The 22,518-nt window shown below is 46.6% G+C and overlaps 1 protein-coding gene across 1 annotated transcript in view; it reads left to right on the plus strand.

Annotated features, from left to right (window-relative positions):
* Nucleotides 1-22,518, plus strand: part of hpcal4 (hippocalcin like 4) — a 57,752-nt gene that overhangs the window by 29,807 nt on the left and 5,427 nt on the right. The window contains exon 2 of the mRNA XM_041902011.1: nucleotides 16,163-16,339. Within this exon, the coding sequence (XP_041757945.1) occupies nucleotides 16,178-16,339 (162 nt within the window). The 5' untranslated portion in view covers nucleotides 16,163-16,177. The remainder of the gene's footprint in view (nucleotides 1-16,162; nucleotides 16,340-22,518) is intronic.

Consider the following 22,518-nt stretch of genomic DNA (forward strand, 5'->3'; position numbering starts at 1 on the left):
GTAGATATGGTGTTCTTTGGATGCAACTCAGCATTCTTTGTCCTCCAAACACGACGAGTTGAGTTTTTACCAAAAAGTTCTATTTTGGTTTCATCTGACCATATGACATTCTCCCAATCCTCTTCTGGATCATCCACATGCACTCTAGCAAACTTCAGACAGGCCTGGACATGTACTGGCTTAAGCAGGGACACGTCTGGCACTGCAGGATTTGAGTCCCTGGCGGCGTAGTGTGTTACTGATGGTAGGCTTCGTTACTTTGGTCCCAGCTCTCTGCAGGTCATTCACTAGGTCCCCCCGTGTGGTTCTGGGATTTTTGCTCACCATTCTTGTGATCATTTTGACCCCACGGGGTGAGATCTTGCGTGGAGCCCCAGATCGAGGGAGATTATCAGTGGTCTTGTATGTCGTCCATTTCCTAATAATTGCTCCCACAGTTGATTTCTTCAAACCAAGCTGCTTACCTATTGCAGATTCAGTCTTCCCAGCCTGGTGCAGGTCTACAATTTTGTTTCTGGTGTCCTTTGACAGCTCTTTGGTCTTGGCCATAGTGGAGTTTGGAGTGTGACTGTTTGAGGTTGTGGACAGGGGTCTTTTATACTGATAACAAGTTCAAACAGGTGCCATTAATACAGGTAACGAGTGGAGGACAGAGGAGCCTCTTAAAGAAGAAGTTACAGGTCTGTGAGAGCCAGAAATCTTGCTTGTTTGTAGGTGACCAAATACTTATTTTCCACCATAATTTGCAAATAATTTCATTAAAAATCCTACAATGTGATTTTCTGGATTCTTTTTTCTCATTTTGTCTGTCATAGTTGACGTGTACCTATGATGAAAATTACAGGCCTCTCTCATCTTTTTAAGTGGGAGAACTTGCACAATTGGTGGCTGACTAAATACTTTTTTTCTCCACTGTATCGCGAGATCTTGACAAACAACCTCCTTCCCTCAGTAAGAGCATTGAAGATGGGTCGTGGCTTGGTCTTCCAGCATGACAACGACCCGAAACACACAGCCAGGGCAACTAAGGAGTGGCTCCGTAAGAAGCATCTCAAGGTCCTGGAGTGGCCTAGCCAGTCTCCAGACTTGAACCCAATAGAAAATCTTTGGAGGGAGCTGAAAGTCCGTATTGTCCAGAGACAGCCCCGAAACCTGAAGGATCTGGAGAAGGTCTGTATGGAGGAGTGGGCCAAAATCCCTGCTGCAGTGTGTGCAAACCTGGTCAAGACCTACAGGAAACGTATGATCTCTGTAATTGCAAACAAAGGTTTCTGTACCAAATATTAAGTTCTGCTTTTCTGATGTATCAAATAATTATGTCATGCAATAAAATGCAAATTAATTACTTAAAAATCACACAATATGATATTCTGGATTTTTGTTTTGGATTCCGTCTCTCACAGTTGAAGTGTACCTATGATAAAAATGATAGACCTCTACATGCTTTGTAAGTAGGAAAACCTGCAAAATCGGCAGTGTATCAAATACTTGTTCTCCCCACTGTAGCTGTTTAAAAATATATAATCAAATATCTTGCATATCTTATTTTCCATCATGATCAATTAATATGCGTAATAATGTTGGCAGTTCATGCGTAGGATTTTAACCTATAACCCTGATTGCCATTGTATTACATTACATTTTTGACGAGCAATTATTATTTTAGGAAACAATTATTGTGGTTCATCCTATATTCTCCCTAACATCCTTACCCCCTTGCAACAGATGTGGGATAAACACACACGCACATACTCTAACACACTCAACCCCTTTCCTCCACAATCAACCATAAAATCAGATGCTCAACGGTTGTTACATCCCAGAGCCCAACTCAAGAAAATACCTGATTTTACGAATGCATATACAGTTACAGCTGTTTGAGAAAGCATGCAAGATTGAGAAAAAATTGACAACAATGTGAGATTTGATTAATCTATTTAATCTATGTCAAGTCCTAGGTGATGGAGATCAGATCCACCCTCTTCACCTGAGACACAAACACTCTGGTCCCCTGTTGTAACCATTTTTCCCAAGCATCTCCATGCAGTCAGACCTTTGATTATTTTGTGTCACCTGGGCCACAATGATAAGCCCCCTCTCTGATTGTGTGACCCCCTCCCCATGGGTTACTGCAGCCAGTGTTGCCAGCACTGCCACTACCTGGGTGGGGGTACCCCACCGGAATCCCCACTGGCTAGGTACAAGGTCGTCAAGGTTCTCATTAGCAGCTTTGAGAATTTCCTTGTATATTATGCTCTCCCATCAGGGGGCGCTGGCTTCGTAGGACCAACCCGGCCAGGCAGGCTCAGAATCTTGAAGGGGCGGTGCTGCTCAAGTAGCTCTCTGACCGCATTTATTTTTCTGTTTTGGCTGCATATAGGCAACTCACAGCAGGTCCATAAAACAGATGGGGACTTCTCTTTGGTATATGGGTCGCTCAGGTGGGTGTCTAGGATATAGGGTTGGGGATCGTTCCATCATGATAGGACAATAAAAAAAAATATATTAGATGTATACTATATTTTAAAATGTATATCCCTCATCTGCACAAAATTGAAAGCTCTCTCTCACAACCCCTGCTCACAGACGTTGGTTCTGGGTTATGCAACGATTTCCTTTCTCACTCACTTAACGCCACACTTATTCAAACACCAAAACGCACACCACACCTTCCATCATAATTCATCCCCCCATCCCCCCATACAGTGCCTTCTATGTCTTCTGTTCACTATGTTTTTATCTCCACTATGTTGATTGAGTACTTGTGTCCTAATTAGTTATATTTGAAGATTTATTATTTCACTTGTTATCCTTTCTTGTAACGCCGTCTTATCCCTTTATAAAATACTATAAATGTGCTTTTTTATTACAATACATTACTATTACATTACTACCATGGCTAGTATTGGGTGTTCCATTATTCGACTCCTCTATTAGAACTTTCAGAACAGCCATGGAGTAGTCTTTTTGTCGCGGAACATTTGGTTGTCAATATATAGTTTATCGATAACAAGAGCAACACACTTCCCTTTTAATCTATTTTCCTTGAAGATTGGATACAGAACGTTCTGCAAAGTCCCTCGGGAACTGATCATTCATGCCTATTTTCATGCCAGCAGGTCTTTTACCTTTTAACCATTACTTTATCCTTAAAAAAAGCAAATTTGGCAATGATTGGACGCTCATATCTCTGTCCTCTTTGTCCGAAACGGTGTACACGTTCGAGTTGGATTTTGTCGACAGCCTCGAGTGGAATTTGAAGCGCTGTAAGAAAGAAGTCCTTCACACTTTTTTTTTTTGTATCAGTCGAGGAGTCGCGTTTCATCTTGGAGATTGATTCTCCCCGTTTATCTTCCGTCATGTGTTGTTGTAATATTTGTCGATATATTTCTCTAGCCTTATGGTCTGTTTTGTGTTATTATCCAGATTGAATGTTATTACCCTCGAATATATGACATGTTAATATTTAGTCTAACTTACTGATTTTGAATATTATGTTTTTATCTTGAGGTGATTTGTACCGCTGTGTATTCAATACGCCATCTTGTATACCTGCCCTCTACCGGAATGGCTTGGTTTAGAACCCATTGCCCTTTATGGTTGTGAGGTCTGGGGTCCACTCACCAACCAAGAATTCACATAATGGGACAAACACCAAATTGAGACTCTGCATGCAGAATTCTGCAAAGAAATCCTCTGTGTACAACGTAAAACACCAAATAATGCATTCAGAGCAGAAGTAGGCCAATATCCACTAATTATCAAAATCCAGAAAAGAGACATTAAATTCTATAACCACTTAAAAGGAAGCGATTCCCAAACCTTCCATAACAAAGCCATCACCTACAGAGAGATACACCTGGAGAAGATCCCCTAAGCAAACTGGTCCTGGGGCTCTGTTCAAAAACACAAACAGACCCCACAGAGCCCCAGGACAACAACAACAACACAATTAGACCCAACCATATCATGAGAAAACAAAAAGATAATTACTTGACACATTGTAAAGAATTAATAAAAAAACAGAGCAAACTAGAATGCTATTTGGCCATAAACAGAGAGTACACAGTGGCAGAATACCTGACTATGTACAGACTCTGTGAGCATAGCCATAGGCAGACCTGGCTCTCAATAGAAGACAGGCTATGTGCACACTGCCCACAAAATGAGGTGGAAACTGAGCTGCACTTCCTAAACTCCTGCCAAATGTATGACCATATTAGAGACACATATTTCCCTCAGATTACAGAGATCCAAAAATAATTTGAAAACAAACCCAATTTTGATAAACTCCCTTATCTACTGGGTGAAAAACCACAGTGTGCCATCACAGCAGCAAGATTTGTGACCTGTTGCCACAAGAAAAGGGCAACCCGTGAAGAACAAACACCATTGTAAATACAACCTATGTTTATGTTTATTTATTTTCCCTTTTGTACTTTAACTATTTGCACATTGTTACAACACTGTATATAGACATAATATGACATTTGAAATGTCTTTCTTCTTTTGGAACTTCTGAGTGTAATGTTTACTGTTAATATTTATTGTTTATTTCACTTTTGTTTATTATATAATTCACTTGCTTTGGCAATGTTAACATACGTTTCCCATGCCAATAAAGCCCTTTGAATTGAAAGATAGGGAGAGAGGGAGAGCGAAACATGTTGTAACAATACAGAGAGAGAGACCTGTTCTATCAACAGAGAGAGAGACCTGTTCTATCAACAGAGAGAGAGAGACCTGTTCTATCAACAGAGAGAGAGAGAGAGAGACCTGTTCTATCAACAGAGAGAGAGAGATACCTGTTCTATCAACAGAGAGAGAGAGAGAGAGACCTGTTCTATCAACAGAGAGAGAGACCTGTTCTATCAACAGAGAGAGATAGAGAGAGACCTGTTCTATCAACAGAGAGAGAGAGACCTGTTCTATCAACAGAGAGAGAGAGAGACCTGTTCTATCAACAGAGAGAGATACCTGTTCTATCAACAGAGAGAGAGAGAGAGACCTGTTCTATCAACAGAGAGAGAGAGAGACCTGTTCTATCAACAGAGAGAGAGAGACCTGTTCTATCAACAGAGAGAGAGAGACCTGTTCTATCAACAGAGAGAGAGAGAGACCTGTTCTATCAACAGAGAGAGAGAGATACCTGTTCCATCAACAGAGAGAGAGAGACCTGTTCTATCAACAGAGAGAGAGACCTGTTCTATCAACAGAGAGAGAGACCTGTTATATCAACAGAGAGAGAGAGAGAGAGAGAGACCTGTTCTATCAACAGAGAGAGAGAGAGACCTGTTCTATCAACAGAGAGAGAGACATGTTCTATCAACAGAGAGAGAGAGAGAGACCTGTTATATCAACAGAGAGAGAGAGATACCTGTTCTATCAACAGAGAGAGAGAGAGACCTGTTCTATCAACAGAGAGAGAGACCTGTTCTATCAACACAGAGAGAGAGACCTGTTCTATCAACAGAGAGAGAAACCTGTTATATCAACAGAGAGAGAGAGAGAGAGAGAGAGAGAGAGAGACCTGTTCTATCAACAGAGAGAGAGAGAGACCTGTTCTATCAACAGAGAGAGAGGGAGACCTGTTCTATCAACAGAGAGAGAGACCTGTTCTATCAACAGAGAGAGATATACCTGTTCTATCAACAGAGAGAGACCTGTTATATCAACAGAGAGAGAGAGAGAGAGACCTGTTCTATCAACAGAGAGAGAGATAGAGACCTGTTCTATCAACAGAGAGAGAGACCTGTTCTATCAACAGAGAGAGAGAGACCTGTTCTATCAACAGAGAGATAGAGACCTGTTCTATCAACAGAGAGAGAGAGACCTGTTCTATCAACAGAGAGAGAGAGAGACCTGTTCTATCAACAGAGAGAAAGAGAGACCTGTTCTATCAACATAGAGAGAGACCTGTTCTATCAACAGAGAGAGAGACCTGTTATATCAACAGAGAGAGAGAGAGAGACCTGTTCTATCAACAGAGAGAGAGAGACCTGTTCTATCAACAGAGAGAAAGAGAGACCTGTTCTATCAACAGAGAGAGATACCTGTTATATCAACAGAGAGAGAGAGAGACCTGTTCTATCAACAGAGAGAGAGAGAGACCTGTTCTATCAACAGAGAGAGAGAGAGAGAGAGACCTGTTCTATCAACAGAGAGAGAGAGACCTGTTCTATCAACAGAGAGAGAGATACCTGTTCTATCAACAGAGAGAGAGAGAGACCTGTTCTATCAACAGAGAGAGAGAGATACCTGTTCTATCAACAGAGAGAGAGAGATACCTGTTCTATCAACAGAGAGAGAGAGAGAGACCTGTTCTATCAACAGAGAGAGAGAGAGACCTGTTATATCAACAGAGAGAGAGACCTGTTCTATCAACAGAGAGAGAGAGAGATGGGGAGAGAGGTACAGAGAGGGATATACGATGATATATTCCATGGAAGGTGATTTCCACTGAATTTAATTGATTTGACTAACTCTTTATCACCTGTGCTGGGTAATGTTGTTGTTGTTGTTGTTTTGTCTTTCCCTACTACCTGAATGAGGCTATTGGTTAATAAAAAATAAAATAAAATATCCAGCACACCAGTAATCTTTGTTTTCGTTATTTCTCCCCAAGTCTTGACGTGTATGGATCTTATTTAAGTTTCTATATCAGTCAAGGTATTTATTCGTTATACCTAACTAGCTGCCATCCGTTACATTGGCACTGTTGTTATTGTAGTTGGCATAGGTTAGGTTGTTGTTGGAACTTTGGGATACGGTCTGGATAAATATCTATCACTGGCGTGGTGTGGCATAGCGTGTCTGTCTGTCTGTCTGTCTGTCTGTCTGTCTGTCTGTCTGTCTGTCTGTCTGTCTGTCTGTCTGTCTGTCTGTCTGTCTGTCTGTCTGTCTGTCTGTCTGTCTGTCTGTCTGTCTGTCTGTCTGTCTGTCTGTCTGTCTGTCTGTCTGTCTGTCTATCACTAGCGTGGTGTGGCATGGCGTGGCTATCTGTCTATCTATGTATCTATGTATCTATGTATCTATGTATCTATGTATCTATGTATCTATGTGTCTGTCTGTCTGTCTGTCTGTCTGTCTGTCTGTCTGTCTGTCTGTCTGTCTGTCTGTCTGTCACTTTAACGTCTCAAATAGATGATCAACCGCTCTGTCAAATGGAGAGGTGGATAAGAGAGGGCACTGATCAGTGTGTGGTGTGTGGTTGTGTACGTGCAATGTGTGTGTGTTAATCAGATCACTTGTATCCAAAGTGACGTCAAAGACATGTTGAGCGTTTGTTTTGACTGTCTCTCTCTCTCAAAACAAAATGTAGTTTATTGTCACATACACCAGATAGGTGCAGTGAAATGTACTGTTTTACAGGTTCAGCCATAGCAGTACAGCGTCCTGGATCAAATTAGGGTTAAGTGCCTTGCTCAATGGCACATCGACAGATTTTTCACCTTGTCGGCTCGGGGATTCGATTGAGTGACCTTTCGGTTACTGGCCTTACGCTCTGACCTCTAGGCTACTTACAGCCCTCTCTATCTGTCTGTCTGTGTATTGGACTGGTATATTGATCTGTCTGTCTGTGTATTGGACTGGTATATTGACCTGTTTGCTTCCTGTGCCCACTGTACTTTGTCCATTCTGATAGGCTATCCTCATACACACGAACGCGCACACACAAACACAATATCACACAAACACACACACACACACATGCAAGAACGCACACATTGTATTTCTCCCTCCCTCCCTCCCTCCCTTCCTCCCTCCCTCCCTCCCGCCATTCCTCCATCCCGCCAATCTTTCCTTCCTCCCTCCCTCCCTCCCTCCCTCCCTCCCTCCCTCCCTCCCTCCCTCCCTCCCTCCCTCCCTCCCTCCATCCCGCCATTCCTCATTCCCCGCCAATCTTTCCTTCCTTCCTTCCTCCCTCCCTCCCTCCCTCCCTCCCTCCCTCCCTCCCTCCCTCCCTCCCTCCCTCCCTCCCTCCCTCCCTCTATTGAAAACAGAACAGCATGTGTAAATGACCACTTGCTGTGTAGAAGAGATGCTCTGCCTCAGTCTCAGTAGAGAGAGGTTCACTAGTCCATGCTGTCTGGACGAGTCTATACTGTCTGGATGACTGACTGGATGAGTCTATACTGTCTGGATGAGTCCCTCTCTCTGATTCCTCTGCTCCAATTTTCTACTCGTCTACCTCCCTGTTAGCCTCCCTCTGTCTCTGTGTAAATCTCTCTCTCTCTCTCTCTCTCTCTCTCTCTCTCTCTCTCTCTCTCTCTCTCTCTCTCTCTCTCTCTCTCTCTCTCTCTCTCTCTCTCTCTCTCTCTCTCTCTCTCTCTCTCTCTCTCTCTCTCTCTCTAGCCCTCCTCCTCTCCCTCCTCTCTCTCTCTCTCTCTCTCTCTCTCTCTCTCTCTCTCTCTCTCTCTCTCTCTCTCTCTCTCTCTCTCTCTCTCTCTCTCTCTCTCTCTCTCTCTCTCTCTCTCTCTCTCTCTCTCTCTCTCTCTCTCTCTCTCTCTCTCTCTCTCTCTCTCTCTCTCTCTCTCTCTCTCTCTCTCTCTCTCTCTCTCTCTCTCTCTCTCTCTCTCTCTCTCAAGGGGCTTTATTGGCATGGGAAACATATGTTTACATTGCCAAAGCAGGTGAAATATAAAATAAACAAAGTTTCTCTGTCTGCCTCTTTCTCTGTATCGCTCTGTGTTTGCATTCTTGGTCTGACTCTCTCTGTGTTTGCATTCTTGGTCTGACTCTCTCTGTCTTTCCCTCTGTTCTTCAGTTTTTGTCTGTCTTTCTCTATCAGATTAGCCTCCGCTGTCTTCTCCACTCCGTCTTCTCCACTCCGTATTCTCCACTCCGTCTTCTCCACTCCGTCTTCTCCCACTCCGTATTCTCCCACTCCGTCTTCTCCCTCTCCGTCTTCTCCACTCCGCCTTCTCCACTCCGTCTTCTCCACTCCATCTTCTCCCTCTCCGTCTTCTCCACTCCGCCTTCTCCACTCCGTCTTCTCCACTCCGTATTCTCCACTCCGTATTCTCCACTCCGTCTTCTCCACTCCGTCTTCTCCCACTCTGTATTCTCCCACTCCGTCTTCTCCCTCTCCGTCTTCTCCACTCCGCCTTCTCCACTCCGTCTTCTCCCTCTCCGTCTTCTCCACTCCGTCTTCTCCACTCCGTCTTCTCCCACTCCGTCTTCTCCCACTCCGTCTTCTCCACTCCGTCTTCTCCACTCCGTCTTCTCCCACTCCGTATTCTCCACTCCGTCTTCTCCACTCCGTCTTCTCCACTCCGTCTTCTCCCTCTCCGTCTTCTCCCACTCCGCCTTCTCCACTCCGTCTTCTCCACTCCGTATTCTCCCTCTCCGTCTTCTACACTCCGTCTTCTCCACTCCGTCTTCTCCCTCTCCGTCTTCTCCCACTCCGTATTCTCCCACTCCGTATTCTCCCACTCAGTCTTCTCCCTCTCCGTCTTCTCCACTCCGTCTTCTCCACTCCGTCTTCTCCACTCCGTCTTCTCCCTCTCCGTCTTCTCCACTCCGTCTTCTCCACTCCGTCTTCTCCACTCCGTCTTCTCCACTCCGTCTTCTCCACTCCGTCTTCTCCACTCCGTCTTCTCCACTCCGTCTTCTCCACTCCGTCTTCTCCCACTCCGTCTTCTCCCACTCCGTCTTCTCCCACTCCGTCTTCTCCCACTCCGTCTTCTCCCTCTCCGTCTTCTCCCTCTCCGTCTTCTCCACTCCGCCTTCTCCACTCCGCCTTCCCCACTCCGTCTTCTCCCACTCCGTATTCTCCCTCTCCGTATTCTCCCACTCCGTATTCTCCCACTCCGTCTTCTCCCACTCCGTCTTCTCCCACTCCGTCTTCTTCCACTCCGTCTTCTCCACTCCGTCTTCTCCACTCCGTCTTCTCCACTCCGTCTTCTCCACTCCGTCTTCTCCACTCCGTCTTCTCCACTCCGTCTTCTCCCTCTCTGTCTTCTCCCTCTCCGTCTTCTCCCTCTCCGTCTTCTCCACTCCGCCTTCTCCACTCCGTCTTCTCCACTCTGCCTTTCCTTTCACTCTTCCTATTTTTCTATCTTTTTCAATTAGTTTTTGTAAATATGTGTGTGTGTATGTGTGTGTTTGTGTGTGTTTGTGTGTGTGTGTGTGTTTTGTTGGGTTATACTCACAAGGATGGTAAAACAAGAACAATTAAGTCAAATGGGGACATTTCGGAAAGGCTATTTTAGGCTTAAGTTTTAGATTAGGGTTAGGGTTAGAATTAGGGTTGGGGGTTTAGGGGTTAAGTTTAGAGTTAGGAGTTAGGAGTTAGGGTTAGGCAAAATGGGATCATGCATGGGAATCAATTGGTTGGTCTCCAGAAGAATAGTAAAACAAACATGTGTGTGTCCATAAATCATTGTGAGGGATGTTAACAATTGGCCAGTAACAGATACATAGTAAGAGTTGGACATCAGTCCCTGTCGGAGGTCATCCATGTCACAACCTCTGACCTTCTTATATGTTGGATGCAATGAGAGAGAGAGAGAGAGAGAGAGAGAGAGAGAGAGAGAGAGAGAGAGAGAGAGAGAGAGAGAGAGAGAGAGAGAGAGAGAGAGAGAGAGAGAGAGAGAGAGAGAGAGACAGAGAGAGAGAGAGATCAATACAGTTAGAAAGAGAGAGAGACAGAGAGATCAAGACAGTTGGAAAGCGAGAGCGACAGAGAGATCAATTAAGTTGTGAGAGATATTTATAGATTTGAGATTTTAGTCATTTAGCAGACACTGTTATCCAGAGTGACTTACAGTTAACGCATTCATCTTAAGATAGCTAGGTGGGACAACCGCATATCACAGTTATTGTTTAATGGCACATGCTGGGAGCCCAGCCAACAGCAAGTTGCAGTAGTCCAGAAAGGAGCTGAAAAGTGCCTGGATTAAGACCTGCACCGCTTCTTGTGTGAGGTAGTGTCATACTCCACGGCTTTTGTAGAGCATGAACCTGCATTAGCGACTCACTGCTTAGATTTTTGCAGAGAACGACAGGGTGTTGTCCAGGGTCACGCCATGGTACGAGACTGTGGAGTTGTCAACCGTGATGGAGAGGTATTTGAGTGGGCAGGCCTTCCCCGGGAGGAAGAGCAGCTCCGTCTTGTCGAGGTTGAGCTTGAGGTGGTGGGCAGACACACAAGCTGAGATATCTGCCAGGCACGCAGAGATGCGTGATGCCACCTGGGTGTCAGAATAGGAGCGACCATGTGAGGATATGATGGAGCCGAGTAACTTGGTGTATAGAGAGAAGAGGAGAGGGCCTAGAACCGAGCCCTGGGGGACACCAGTAGTGAGAGTACATGGTGTAGACACAGATCCTCTCCACGTCACCTGGTAGGAGCGGCCTGCCAGGTAGGAGGCAATCCAAGAGTGTGCAGTTCCTGAGACACCCAGCCCTGAGAGGGTAGAGAGGAGGAGCTGATTGCTCATGGTGTCGAAGGCATCAGATAGATCTAGGAGGATGAGAACAGAGGAGGGAGAGTCAGCTTTGGCAGTGCGGAGAGCCTCCATGACGCAGAGAAGTGCAGTCTCGGTTGAGTGACCATCTTGAAGCCTGATTGGTTAAGGTCAAGAAGATTGTTCTGAGAGACATAGCGAGAGAGTTGGTCAGAGACAGCACACTCAAGTGTTTTGGAAAGAAAAGAAAGAAGGGACACCAGTCTGTAGTTTTTGACGTCAGATGAGTTGAGTGTTTTGGTTTCATGAGGAGGTGAGCGACTCTGGCTATTTTGAAGTCAGAGGAGACGCAGCAAGTGGTCAGGGATGAGTTGATGAGGGAAGTGAGGAAAGGGAGATGGTCTCCAGACATGGTCTGGAAGAGGAGATGGGGTTAAGCGGGCAGGTTGTCGGGGGGCCAGACCTCACTAGTTGCAGGATGTCATCTGGAGAGAGAGGGGAGAAAGAGGTCAAGGCGTAGGGTAGTTCTGTGTGAGTGAGACCAGTGGACTCAATAGGCTGAGTGAATGAGGAGAGCATGTCGTCAACCTTCTTTTCAAAGTGGTTGACAAAGTTGTCCGTAGAGAGGGAGGAGGGAGGGGGTGGAGGATTGAGGAGGGAGGAGAAGATGGAAAATAGTTTCCTAGGGTTAGAGTCAGAAGTTAGAAATTTAGAGGTATAGAAAGTGGCTTTAGCAGCGGATACAATGGTAGAAGGAGGGAAGAGAGGAGGGAGTGAAAGGATGATATGTCCTCTGGAAGTTTAGTTGTCCTCCATTGTCACTCATTTGCCCTGTTCTGTAAGCTCACAATGAGTCACTCAATCACGGAGCAGGAGGGGAGAGCCGAGCCGGCTGGGAGGAAAGGGGACAGTGCGAGTCATAGGATGTGGAAAGGGAGGAGAGTAGGGTCGAAGAGGCAGAATCAGGAGACAGGAGGGAGAAGGACTTAGAAAAATGGAGAGATGATAGGATAGAAGAGGTGAGTGTAGTGGGAGAGAGAGTGAAGATTGCGACGGTGCATGACCATCTGGGTAGGGGCTGAGTGGTTAGGGTTGGAGGAAAGGGAGACAGAAAAGGAAACAAAGTAGTGATCAGAGACCTGGAGGGGGGTTGCAGTGAGATTAGTAGGCGAACAGCCTCTAGTATAGATGAGGTCAAGTGTATTTCCTGCCTTGTGAGTAGGAGGGGATTGGGAAAGGGTGAGGTCAAAAGAGGCAAGGAGGGAAAAGAGAGAGTTGGAAAGAAATTAATCGAAGGCAGACGTCGGGAAGTTGAAGTCGCCAAGTACGAAGAGCGGTGAGCCATTGTCAGGAAATGAGCTTATCAAGGTGTCAAGCTCATTGAGGAACTCTCAAAGGGCACCTGGTGGGCAATAGATGACAACAATGTTAAGCTTGAGTGGACAAGTGACAGTGACATCATGGAATTCAAATGAGGAGATGGACAGATATGAGAGGGAGAAAAGAGAAAATCTCCATTTAGGAGAACTGAGTAGACCTGTGCCACAACCGTGACGACCAGATGCTCTCGGACTGTGAGAGAAAACGTAGTCAGATGAAGAGAGAGCAGCTGGAGTAGCAGTGTTCTCTTGGGTGATCCATGTCTCTGTCAGTGCCACTTGGATATGACCTGAACCAGTCGAGGGCAACGCCGGATATTCTCCTTCAGGGCCAAAAAGTCAAGGGACTGAAGGGCAGCATTGGCTGACATGAACTCGGTGTTCTTGATTGCAGATCGGCAGTTCCAAACGATGCCAGACACCAGGAATTCTACATGGGTTGTACACGCAGGGTACACTAAATTACAGGCCTTGTAAGCAGTGGTGTGTATTCATGGATGGTCAGCCATATTCACAGGCCCTATCAGCAGTGGTGTGAATTCATGGCGGTCAGCCAAATCACAGGCCCTATCAGCAGTGGTGTGTATTCATGGATGGTCAGCCAAATCACAGGCCCTATCAGCAGTGGTGTGTATTCATGGAGCCAAGGGAAGCCAGGCTTCCCCAAAAAATTGACCAAGAACAACAACAACAAAACATTATATATATAATCTTTCATCTTTCTTTATTTTCATAGTTTTCCTTCAATTCGCAAGAGGCTGAATGTATCTCACCGGAGAAAGCATCCGAGCGAGGGAAACAGCGCCCCCTCTGTCTCTGAATGTGTAGTCCATCTATCTGATGCTGTGTGGTCAAAAAGAGTATGACATTGTTGTAGCATTGAATGCAAGGGAAGCCAGCGAGCATTTGGCCTCCCTTGATAAAAAAAGTATAACATAATAGCCAATTAGCATTGAGCTAAGCTGAGAGAGCTCAACTGTGAATGGTCCTGGCGCACCAAAAAAAAAAAGTGTGAAAGGAAGCCAGCTTGGATTTGGTTCACTCCTATCACATCACATCGAAAGCAATACGTCATTGACAGAAACAGCTTGAATTGTTGCATCTCGTTGTGTTGTTGTCCTCCGGTGGCTAGCTAGCTAGCTAAAATTGTCCCTTTCGTAAATTAGCCATGGATGGAGATAGGGATTTGGACTTGTGGTTTTACTTACTTCTCCATACTGGCCAATGATTATAACGCCGATCCTGATACAACCATACATTCATACATTGTGCCCCTGGACTGAGAGGATGGAATTTCAATATGTACATTAGCTAGATGTAGAAGGGTAATGCTAACTAGCTAACCTTGCCCCTAAAAGTTAGGCTAGCGAGCAAGCATTTTAGCCAGGTAGCCTAGGATAACAAAAAATAGTCTCTTTATCTGGTACTAGTTATTGTCTCGGCCTTAGGCCTATATATTACGGTCGCAAGGCACATGAACTAGCAGGTTATAGAGCAACGCTTGCATCCCCTGTGATTTTACCCACACACTGCTACTGATTTCTGGTCTTTCTAATTCCCACGTGATGGAGACTTGACCTCTCCATTACCTTCTGCATTTTTTCTATCCCGACATGAACCCTCTACCCTCACTCTTCTTCTTCTTCCCTGTTTTAAACTCTATCCGGTCTCTCCCAGCTGAGTCCAGAGCTCTTAGCCACTGCTTCACTATGAGTCATGTGTCGAGTGGAAGCGTCATGGCAGTCACAATGCTGTCATAATGGGGTGGTCAGTCAGTGAGTGACAGTGTGAATAGGGCCGTTTAGACAGAACGTCACACTGAGTGCCTGTGGCTGTGGGACTGTATAGTAGGACATTTACTACAGGTCCCGACTAAACTAACTAGCTACCAGATGAAGAGATGGTTGCAGTCCTCCCAACAGACTAGACTAACTAGTGCCAGATGAAGAGATGGTTGCAGTCCTCCCAACAGACTAGACTAGCTACCAGATGAAGAGATGGTTGCAGTCCTCCCAACAGACTAGACTAGCTAGTGCCAGATAAAGAGATGGTTGCAGTCCTCCCAACAGACTAGACTAACTAGTGCCAGATGAAGAGATGGTTGCAGTCCTCCCAACAGACTAGACTAACTAGTGCCAGATGAAGAGATGGTTGCAGTCCTCCCAACAGACTAGACTAACTAGTGCCATATGAAGAGATGGTTGCAGTCCTCCCAACAGACTAGACTAGCTACCAGATAAAGAGATGGTTGCAGTCCTCCCAACAGACTAGACTAGCTACCATATAAAGAGATGGTTGCAGTCCTACCAACAGACTAGACTAGCTAGTGCCAGATAAAGATATGGTTGCAGTCCTCCCAACAGACTAAACTAACTAGTGCCAGATAAAGAGATGGTTGCAGTCCTCCCAACAGACTAGACTAGCTACCAGATAAAGAGATGGTTGCAGTCCTCCCAACAGACTAGACTAGCTACCATATAAAGAGATGGTTGCAGTCCTCCCAACAGACTAGACTAGCTAGTGCCAGATAAAGATATGGTTGCAGTCCTCCCAACAGACTAAACTAACTAGTGCCAGATAAAGAGATGGTTGCAGTCCTCCCAACAGACTAGACTAACTAGTGCCAGATAAAGAGATGGTTGCAGTCCTCCCAACAGACTAGACTAGCTAGTGCCAGATAAAGAGATGGTTGCAGACCTCCCAACAGACTAGACTAACTAGTGCCAGATAAAGAGATGGTTGCAGTCCTCCCAACAGACTAGACTAGCTAGTGCCAGATAAAGAGATGGTTGCAGTCCTCCCAACAGACTAGACTAACTAGTGCCAGATAAAGAGATGGTTGCAGTCCTCCCAACAGACTAGACTAGCTACCAGATAAAGAGATGGTTGCAGTCCTCCCAACAGACTAGACTAGCTACCAGATAAAGAGAGAAACATGTATATATATATATATATATATATATATATATATATATATATATATATATATGTTTTAAAACCCAAAACAAAAGGACACTTTAGAGACTGGGAGGGCAAAGGGGCAGGTAGTACTCTACACAGGAAGAGCCCTATCTGGGGGAGGTGCTCTGCACAGGAAGAGCCCTATCTGGGTACATGTCTGCCTCCCAAGATTCATTATATTTCTTTGACTTGAGCTGATAATTTTATTGGGTGCATGTCCTATTTGATTGAATAATTGATTTGTTATTTGATTTTATCTTGATTGTTTGTGTGTGTTCCAGAGGTGGTTGCATGCTTGCTTAATTTATTGGTTGATTGATCGATCAATCAACTGATTGTGTTCATTCCCAACTATTCTCAGTTAATTGTTCAATAATTGTTGATTGTTTGTACCTTTGTTTCTTTCTCCAGAGAGGATACTTTGTGATGGGGAAAGGAAACAGTAAGCTGGCACCAGAGGTCCTGGATGACCTCACCAAGAGTACTGAGTTCAACGAGGCTGAGCTCAAGCAGTGGTACAAAGGCTTCCTCAAAGACTGTCCCACCGGTATACTGAATCTAGAGGAGTTCCAACAACTATATGTCAAGGTGAGAGAGGAGGGAGGGAGGGAGGCTCAATGACTGACTCACTGGTTTACTCAACCTGAAGGAGTTCCAACAACTCTTCGTCAAGGTGGGGAGGGAGGAAGAGATAGAGAAATAGAGAGAGAGGGAGGGAAATGTATCCACTCACTAACTGTAAGTCGCTCTGGATTACATTTACATTTACGTCATTTAGCAGACGCTCTTATCCAGAGCGACTTACAAATTGGTGCATTCACCCTATAGCCAGTGGGATAACCACTTTACAATTTTTTTTTTTTTTTTTTTTTAGGGGGGAGTGGGGGGGCGGGGGGTAGAAGGATTACTTTATCCTATCCCAGGTATTCCTTAAAGAGGTGGGGTTTCAAATGTCTCCGGAAGGTGGTGAGTGACTCCGCTGTCCTGGCGTCGTGAGGGAGCTTGTTCCACCATTGGGGTGCCAGAGCAGCGAACAGTTTTGACTGGGCTGAGCGGGAACTATGCTTCCGCAGAGGAAGGGAGCCAGCAGGCCAGAGGTGGATGAACGCAATGCCCTCGTTTGGGTGTAGGGACTGATCAGAGCCTGAAGGTACAGAGGTGCCGTTCCCCTCACAGCTCCATAGGCAAGCACCATGGTCTTGTAACAGATGCGAGCTTCAACTGGAAGCCAGTGGAGTGTGCGGAGGAGCGGGGTGACGTGAGAGAACTTGGGAAGGTTGAACACCAGACGGGCTGCTGCATTCTGGATGAGTTGTAGGGGTTTAATGGCACAGGCAGGGAGCCCAGCCAACAGTGAGTTGCAGTAATCCAGACGGGAGATGACAAGTGCCTGGATTAGGACCTGTGCCGCTTCCTGTGTAAGGCAGGGTCGTACTCTCCGAATGCTGTAGAGCATGAACCTGCAGGATCGGGTCACCGCCTTGATGTTAGCGGAGAACGACAGGGTGTTGTCCAGGGTCACGCCAAGGCTCTTCGCACTCTGGGAGGAGGACACAACGGAGTTGTCAACCGTGATGGCGAGATCATGGAACAGGCAGTCCTTCCCCGGGAGGAAGAGCAGCTCCGTCTTGCCAAGGTTCAGCTTGAGGTGGTGATCCGTCATCCATACTGATATGTCTGCCAGACATGCAGAGATGCGATTCGCCACCTGGTTATCAGAAGGGGGAAAGGAGAAGATTAGTTGTGTATCGTCAGCGTAGCAATGATAGGAGAGGCCATGTGAGGATATGACTGAGCCAAGTGAGTTGGTGTATAGGGAGAATAGGAGAGGGCCTAGAACTGAGCCCTGGGGGACACCAGTGGTGAGAGCACGTGGTGAGGAGACAGCTTCTCGCCACGCCACTTGGTAGGAGCGACCGGTCAGGTAGGACGCAATCCAGGAGTGAGCCGTGCCGGAGATGCCCAGCTCGGAGAGGGTGGAGAGGAGGATCTGATGGTTCACAGTATCAAAGGCAGCAGACAGGTCTAGAAGGACAAGAGCAGAGGAGAGAGAGTTAGCTTTAGCAGTGCGGAAGGGGGGGGGGGATTCAGCAGGGAGGAGAATGTGGCAAAGAGCTTCCTAGGGTTAGAGGCAGATGCTTGGAATTTAGAGTGGTAGAAAGTGGCCTTAGCAGCAGAAACAGATGAAGAAAATGTAGAGAGGAGGTAGTGAAAAGATGCCAGGTCGGCAGGGAGTTTAGTTTTCTTCCATTTCCGCTCCGCTGCCCGGAGCTCTGTTCTGTGAGCTCGCAATGAGTCATCAAGCCACGGAGCTGGAGGGGAGGACCGAGCCGGCCGGGAGGATAGGGGACACAGAGATTCAAAGGATGCAGAAAGGGGAGGAGAGGAGGGTTGAGGAGGCAGAATCAGGAGATTGGAGGGAGAAGGATTGAGCAGAGGGAAGAGATGATAGGATGGAAGAGGAGAGAGTAGTGGGAGAGAGAGAGCGAAGGTTGCGGCGGCGCATTACCATCTGTGTAGGGGCAGAGTGAGTAGTGTTGGAGGAGAGCGAGAGAGAAAAGGATACAAAGTAGTGGTCGGAGACATGGAGGGGAGTTGCAGTGAGATTAGTAGAAGAGCAGCATCTAGTAAAGATGAGGTCAAGCGTATTGCCTGCCTTGTGAGTAGGGGGGGACGGTGAGAGGGTGAGGTCAAAAGAGGAGAGGAGTGGAAAGAAGGAGGCAGAGAGAAATGAGTCAAATGTAGATGTAGGGAGGTTGAAATCCCCCAAAACTGTGAGGGGTGAGCCATCCTCAGGAAAGGAACTTATCAAGGCATAAGAGAGTCTGCTAAATGACTAAAACGTACATGTAAAATGAAGGGAGGGAGAGCTACAGACATGTTCAGAATATATATTTTTTAAACTTTGTGCCACAAATTGAGAAGTTTTAACTCTCGCTAGCTAGCTACACAACAAAAACCTAGCCAGCAGGCTAACAAGCTAGCCAGAAAATGGAGCTAGAACAAACCTAGCAAGTTAATACAACTACATCAAACGACCAAACTGAGTAAATCAAAAAGAAGCACTGACTCTAACTTTAAACATATCTTCTGTTTTTGTGTGTGAAGACCTTTCACTACTGTTTTTTGAGCTAAATTAGAGCTAGCTAGCAACAGCAGCAGACAAACAAAACTGGTTGCCATGGCAACAGAGCAGCAGCAGCAGTAGTAGCAGAACCCACAGGCACCATGTCCCCACTCCCCCTCAGCGCTGAGTCCATTCTCTAACCTCCAGAGGCCACAGGCACCATGTCCCCACTCCCCCTCAGCACTGAGTCCATTCTCTACCCTCCAGAGGCCACAGGCACCATGTCCCCACTCCCCCTCAGCGCTGAGTCCATTCTCTATCCTCCAGAGGCCACAGGCACCATGTCCCCACTCCCCCTCAGCACTGAGTCCATTCTCTACCCCCCCAGAGGTCAAAAATGAAACAACAAGGAAAGCTTTCAAACAGAAACTACTAAAGGGGAGGCTAGAAACCCTTTTCGCAGACCTCTACAAAAACAGTGATGTGAGAATGCAGACTACGTGAGAATGATATTCATTGACTACAGCTCAGCATTCAACACCATAGTGCCCTCAAAGCTCATCACTAAGCTAAGGATCCTGGGACTAAACACCTCCCTCTGCAACTGGATCCTGGACTTCCTGACGGGTCGCCCCCAGGTGGTAAGGGTAGGTAACAACACATCTGCCACACTGATCGTCAACACGGGGGCCCCTCAGGGGTGCGTGCTCAGTCCCCTCCTGTACTCCCTGTTCACCCATGACTGCATGGCCAGGCACGACTCCAACACCATCTTTAAATTTGCCGACGACACAACAGTGGTAGGCCTGATCACCGACAACGATGAGACAGCCTATAGGGAGGAGGTCAGAGACCTGGCCGTGTGGTGCCAGGACAACAACCTCTCCCTCAACGTGAACAAGACAAAGGAGATGATTGTGGACTACAGGAAAAAAAAGAGGACTGAGCACGCCCCCGTTCTCATCGACAGGGCTGTAGTGGAACAGGTTGAGAGCTTCAAGTTCCTTGGTGTCCACATCACCAACAAACTATCATGGTGCAAACACACCAAGACAGTCGTGAAGAGGGCACCACAAAGCCTATTCCCCTCAGGAGACTGAAAAGATTTGGCATGGGCCCTCAGATCCTCAAAAAATTCTACAGCTGCACCATTGAGAGCATCCTTACTGGTTGCATCACCGCCTTGCATGACATCTGCTTGGCCTCCGACCAAAAGGCACTACAGAGGGTAGTGCGTACGGCCCAGTACATCACTGGGGCCAAACTTCCTGCCATCCAGGACCTCTATACCAGGCGGTGTCAGAGGAAGGCCCTCAAAATTGTCAAAGACTCCAGCCACCCTAGTCATAGACTGTTCTCTCTGCTACTGCACGGCAAGCGGTACCGGAGTACCAAGTCTAGGTCCAAAAGACTTCTCAACAGCTTCTACCCCCAAGCCATAAGACTCCTGAACAGCTAATCATGGCTACCCGGACTATTTGCACTGCCCCCCCACCCCATCCTTTTTACGCTGCTGCTACTCTGTTAATTATTTATGCATAGTCACTTTAACTCTACCCACATGTACATATTACCTCAACTACCTCAACTAGCCGGTGCCCCCGCACATCGACTCTGCACCGGTACTTCCCTGTATATATAGTCTCCCTACTGTTATTTTATTTTACTTCTGCTCTTTTTTTCTCAACACTTTTTTGTTGTTGTTTTATTTTACTTTTTTTTATTAAAAAGAAATGCACTGTTGGTTAAGCATTTCACTGTAATGTCTGCACCTGTTGTATTCAGCGCATGTGGCCAATACAATTTGATTTGATTTGATTTGACACGCCCCAGGAGGAGAGCGACCCCCTCAGTGCAGAGCAGGCTCAGGCCCTCCTCAGTGCAGAGCAGGCTCAGGCCCTCCTCAGTGCAGAGCAGGCTCAGGCCCTCCTCAGTGCAGAGCAGGCTCAGGCCCTCCTCAGTGTAGAGCAGGCTCAGGCCCTCCTCAGTGCAGAGCAGGCTCAGGCCCTCCTCAGTGTAGAGCAGGCTCAGGCCCTCCTCAGTGCAGAGCAGGCTCAGGCCCTCCTCAGTGCAGAGCAGGCTCAGGCCCTCCTCAGTGTAGAGCAGGCTCAGGCCCTCCTCAGTGCAGAGCAGGCTCAGGCCCTCCTCAGTGTAGAGCAGGCTCAGGCCCTCCTCAGTGCAGAGCAGGCTCAGGCCCTCCTCAGTGTAGAGCAGGCTCAGGCCCTCCTCAGTGCAGAGCAGGCTCAGGCCCTCCTCAGTGTAGAGCAGGCTCAGGCCCTCCTCAGTGCAGAGCAGGCTCAGGCCCTCCTCAGTGCAGAGCAGGCTCAGGCCCTCCTCATCACCATGGCTGCCATGAGGGATCAGTTCACCAAACTGGAGGGGGAGGTGGTCCTGCTCAGGGAGAGTGTGAGCAAACAGCAACCAGACATCCACACCTTAGAGGAGCTCCTAACCAAGGTCTGGACAGAGCAGGACAGCAGCCTTGCAACATAGCTGAAAGAGGTTCAGCAAGAGAGAGACGGACTCAAGAGAGAGCTGGCTGATCCAACAAAGGAGGTGAGAGAGCTCAAAAAAAGCCAGGCAGAGCAGTAATAAGGAGCTGACCGAACTAAGAGAGGAGCTGTCTCTGAATGAGAACAGAGGACAGGCTGCAGGAGCAGCTAGATCACCTCTCTATGACCTGCCGTCACACAGCAGAGGAGCCCACCTCAACCAGCCAGGCCTCCCCAGCCCTGCCTGCTGCACGCCTCCCCCCCAGCCCCCAGAACACCCTCCCACTGACAGCGGCACCGGCACAGACCAGCCACACCCCAGCTCCAACACCCACCAGCCCCCACGTTTGATAATGATTGCAAAAATCTAAGGAAGTAATTGAGAAACATATCTAATCAAAAACACAGAGAACCAGACAACAAAAAATATATTCCTTCAATATGAAGAAACACTGAAGCAATACAAACACACCCTAAGAACAAAAAAGGAACAGCACATGAGCAATCCGCTGGATGTAATTTAGGAATACATAGAATCAAACCACTTCTGGGAGAATTGGAATAAATTAAACAAACATTACCATGAGGAATTGGCTATCCAAAATTGTGATATGTGGAGAAATCACTTTGCTAACCTCTACAGCAATATAACAAAGAGCCCAACACAAAAATAAAAATTACAAATCCTTGAGTCCAGCAGTCAAAGACTATCAGAATCCTGTGAATACCCCAATTACAGAACAATAATTATTGGAAGAACTATACACTCTCCAACCCAAAAAGAACTGTGGTGCTGATGGTATTTTAAATGAAATGATCGAGTATACAGACCACATATTCAAATTGGCTATAGTCAAACTCTTCAACATTATCCTCACTGCAGGTATTTTCCCCGATATTTGGAACCAAGGATTGATCACACCAATCTATGAAAATGGAGACAAATCTGACACAAATAATTACAGAGGAATTTACGTTAACAGCAACTTGGGGACTTGGGAAAAATCAATAAATAGCAGACTGTGTCATTTCCTTGATGAACACAACGTCCTGAGCAGAAGCCAGATTTGATTATTTTTTTTTATATACTGTACAACAGACCACATTTATACCCTCCACACTCTAATTGACAAACAAGTAAACCAAAACAAAGGCAACATCTACAGTTGAAGTCATAAGTTTACATACACCTTGGCCAAACTCATTTA

Source organism: Coregonus clupeaformis, chromosome 17 (genome assembly GCF_020615455.1).
Source record: "Coregonus clupeaformis isolate EN_2021a chromosome 17, ASM2061545v1, whole genome shotgun sequence".
Taxonomy (NCBI): Eukaryota; Metazoa; Chordata; class Actinopteri; order Salmoniformes; family Salmonidae; genus Coregonus; species Coregonus clupeaformis.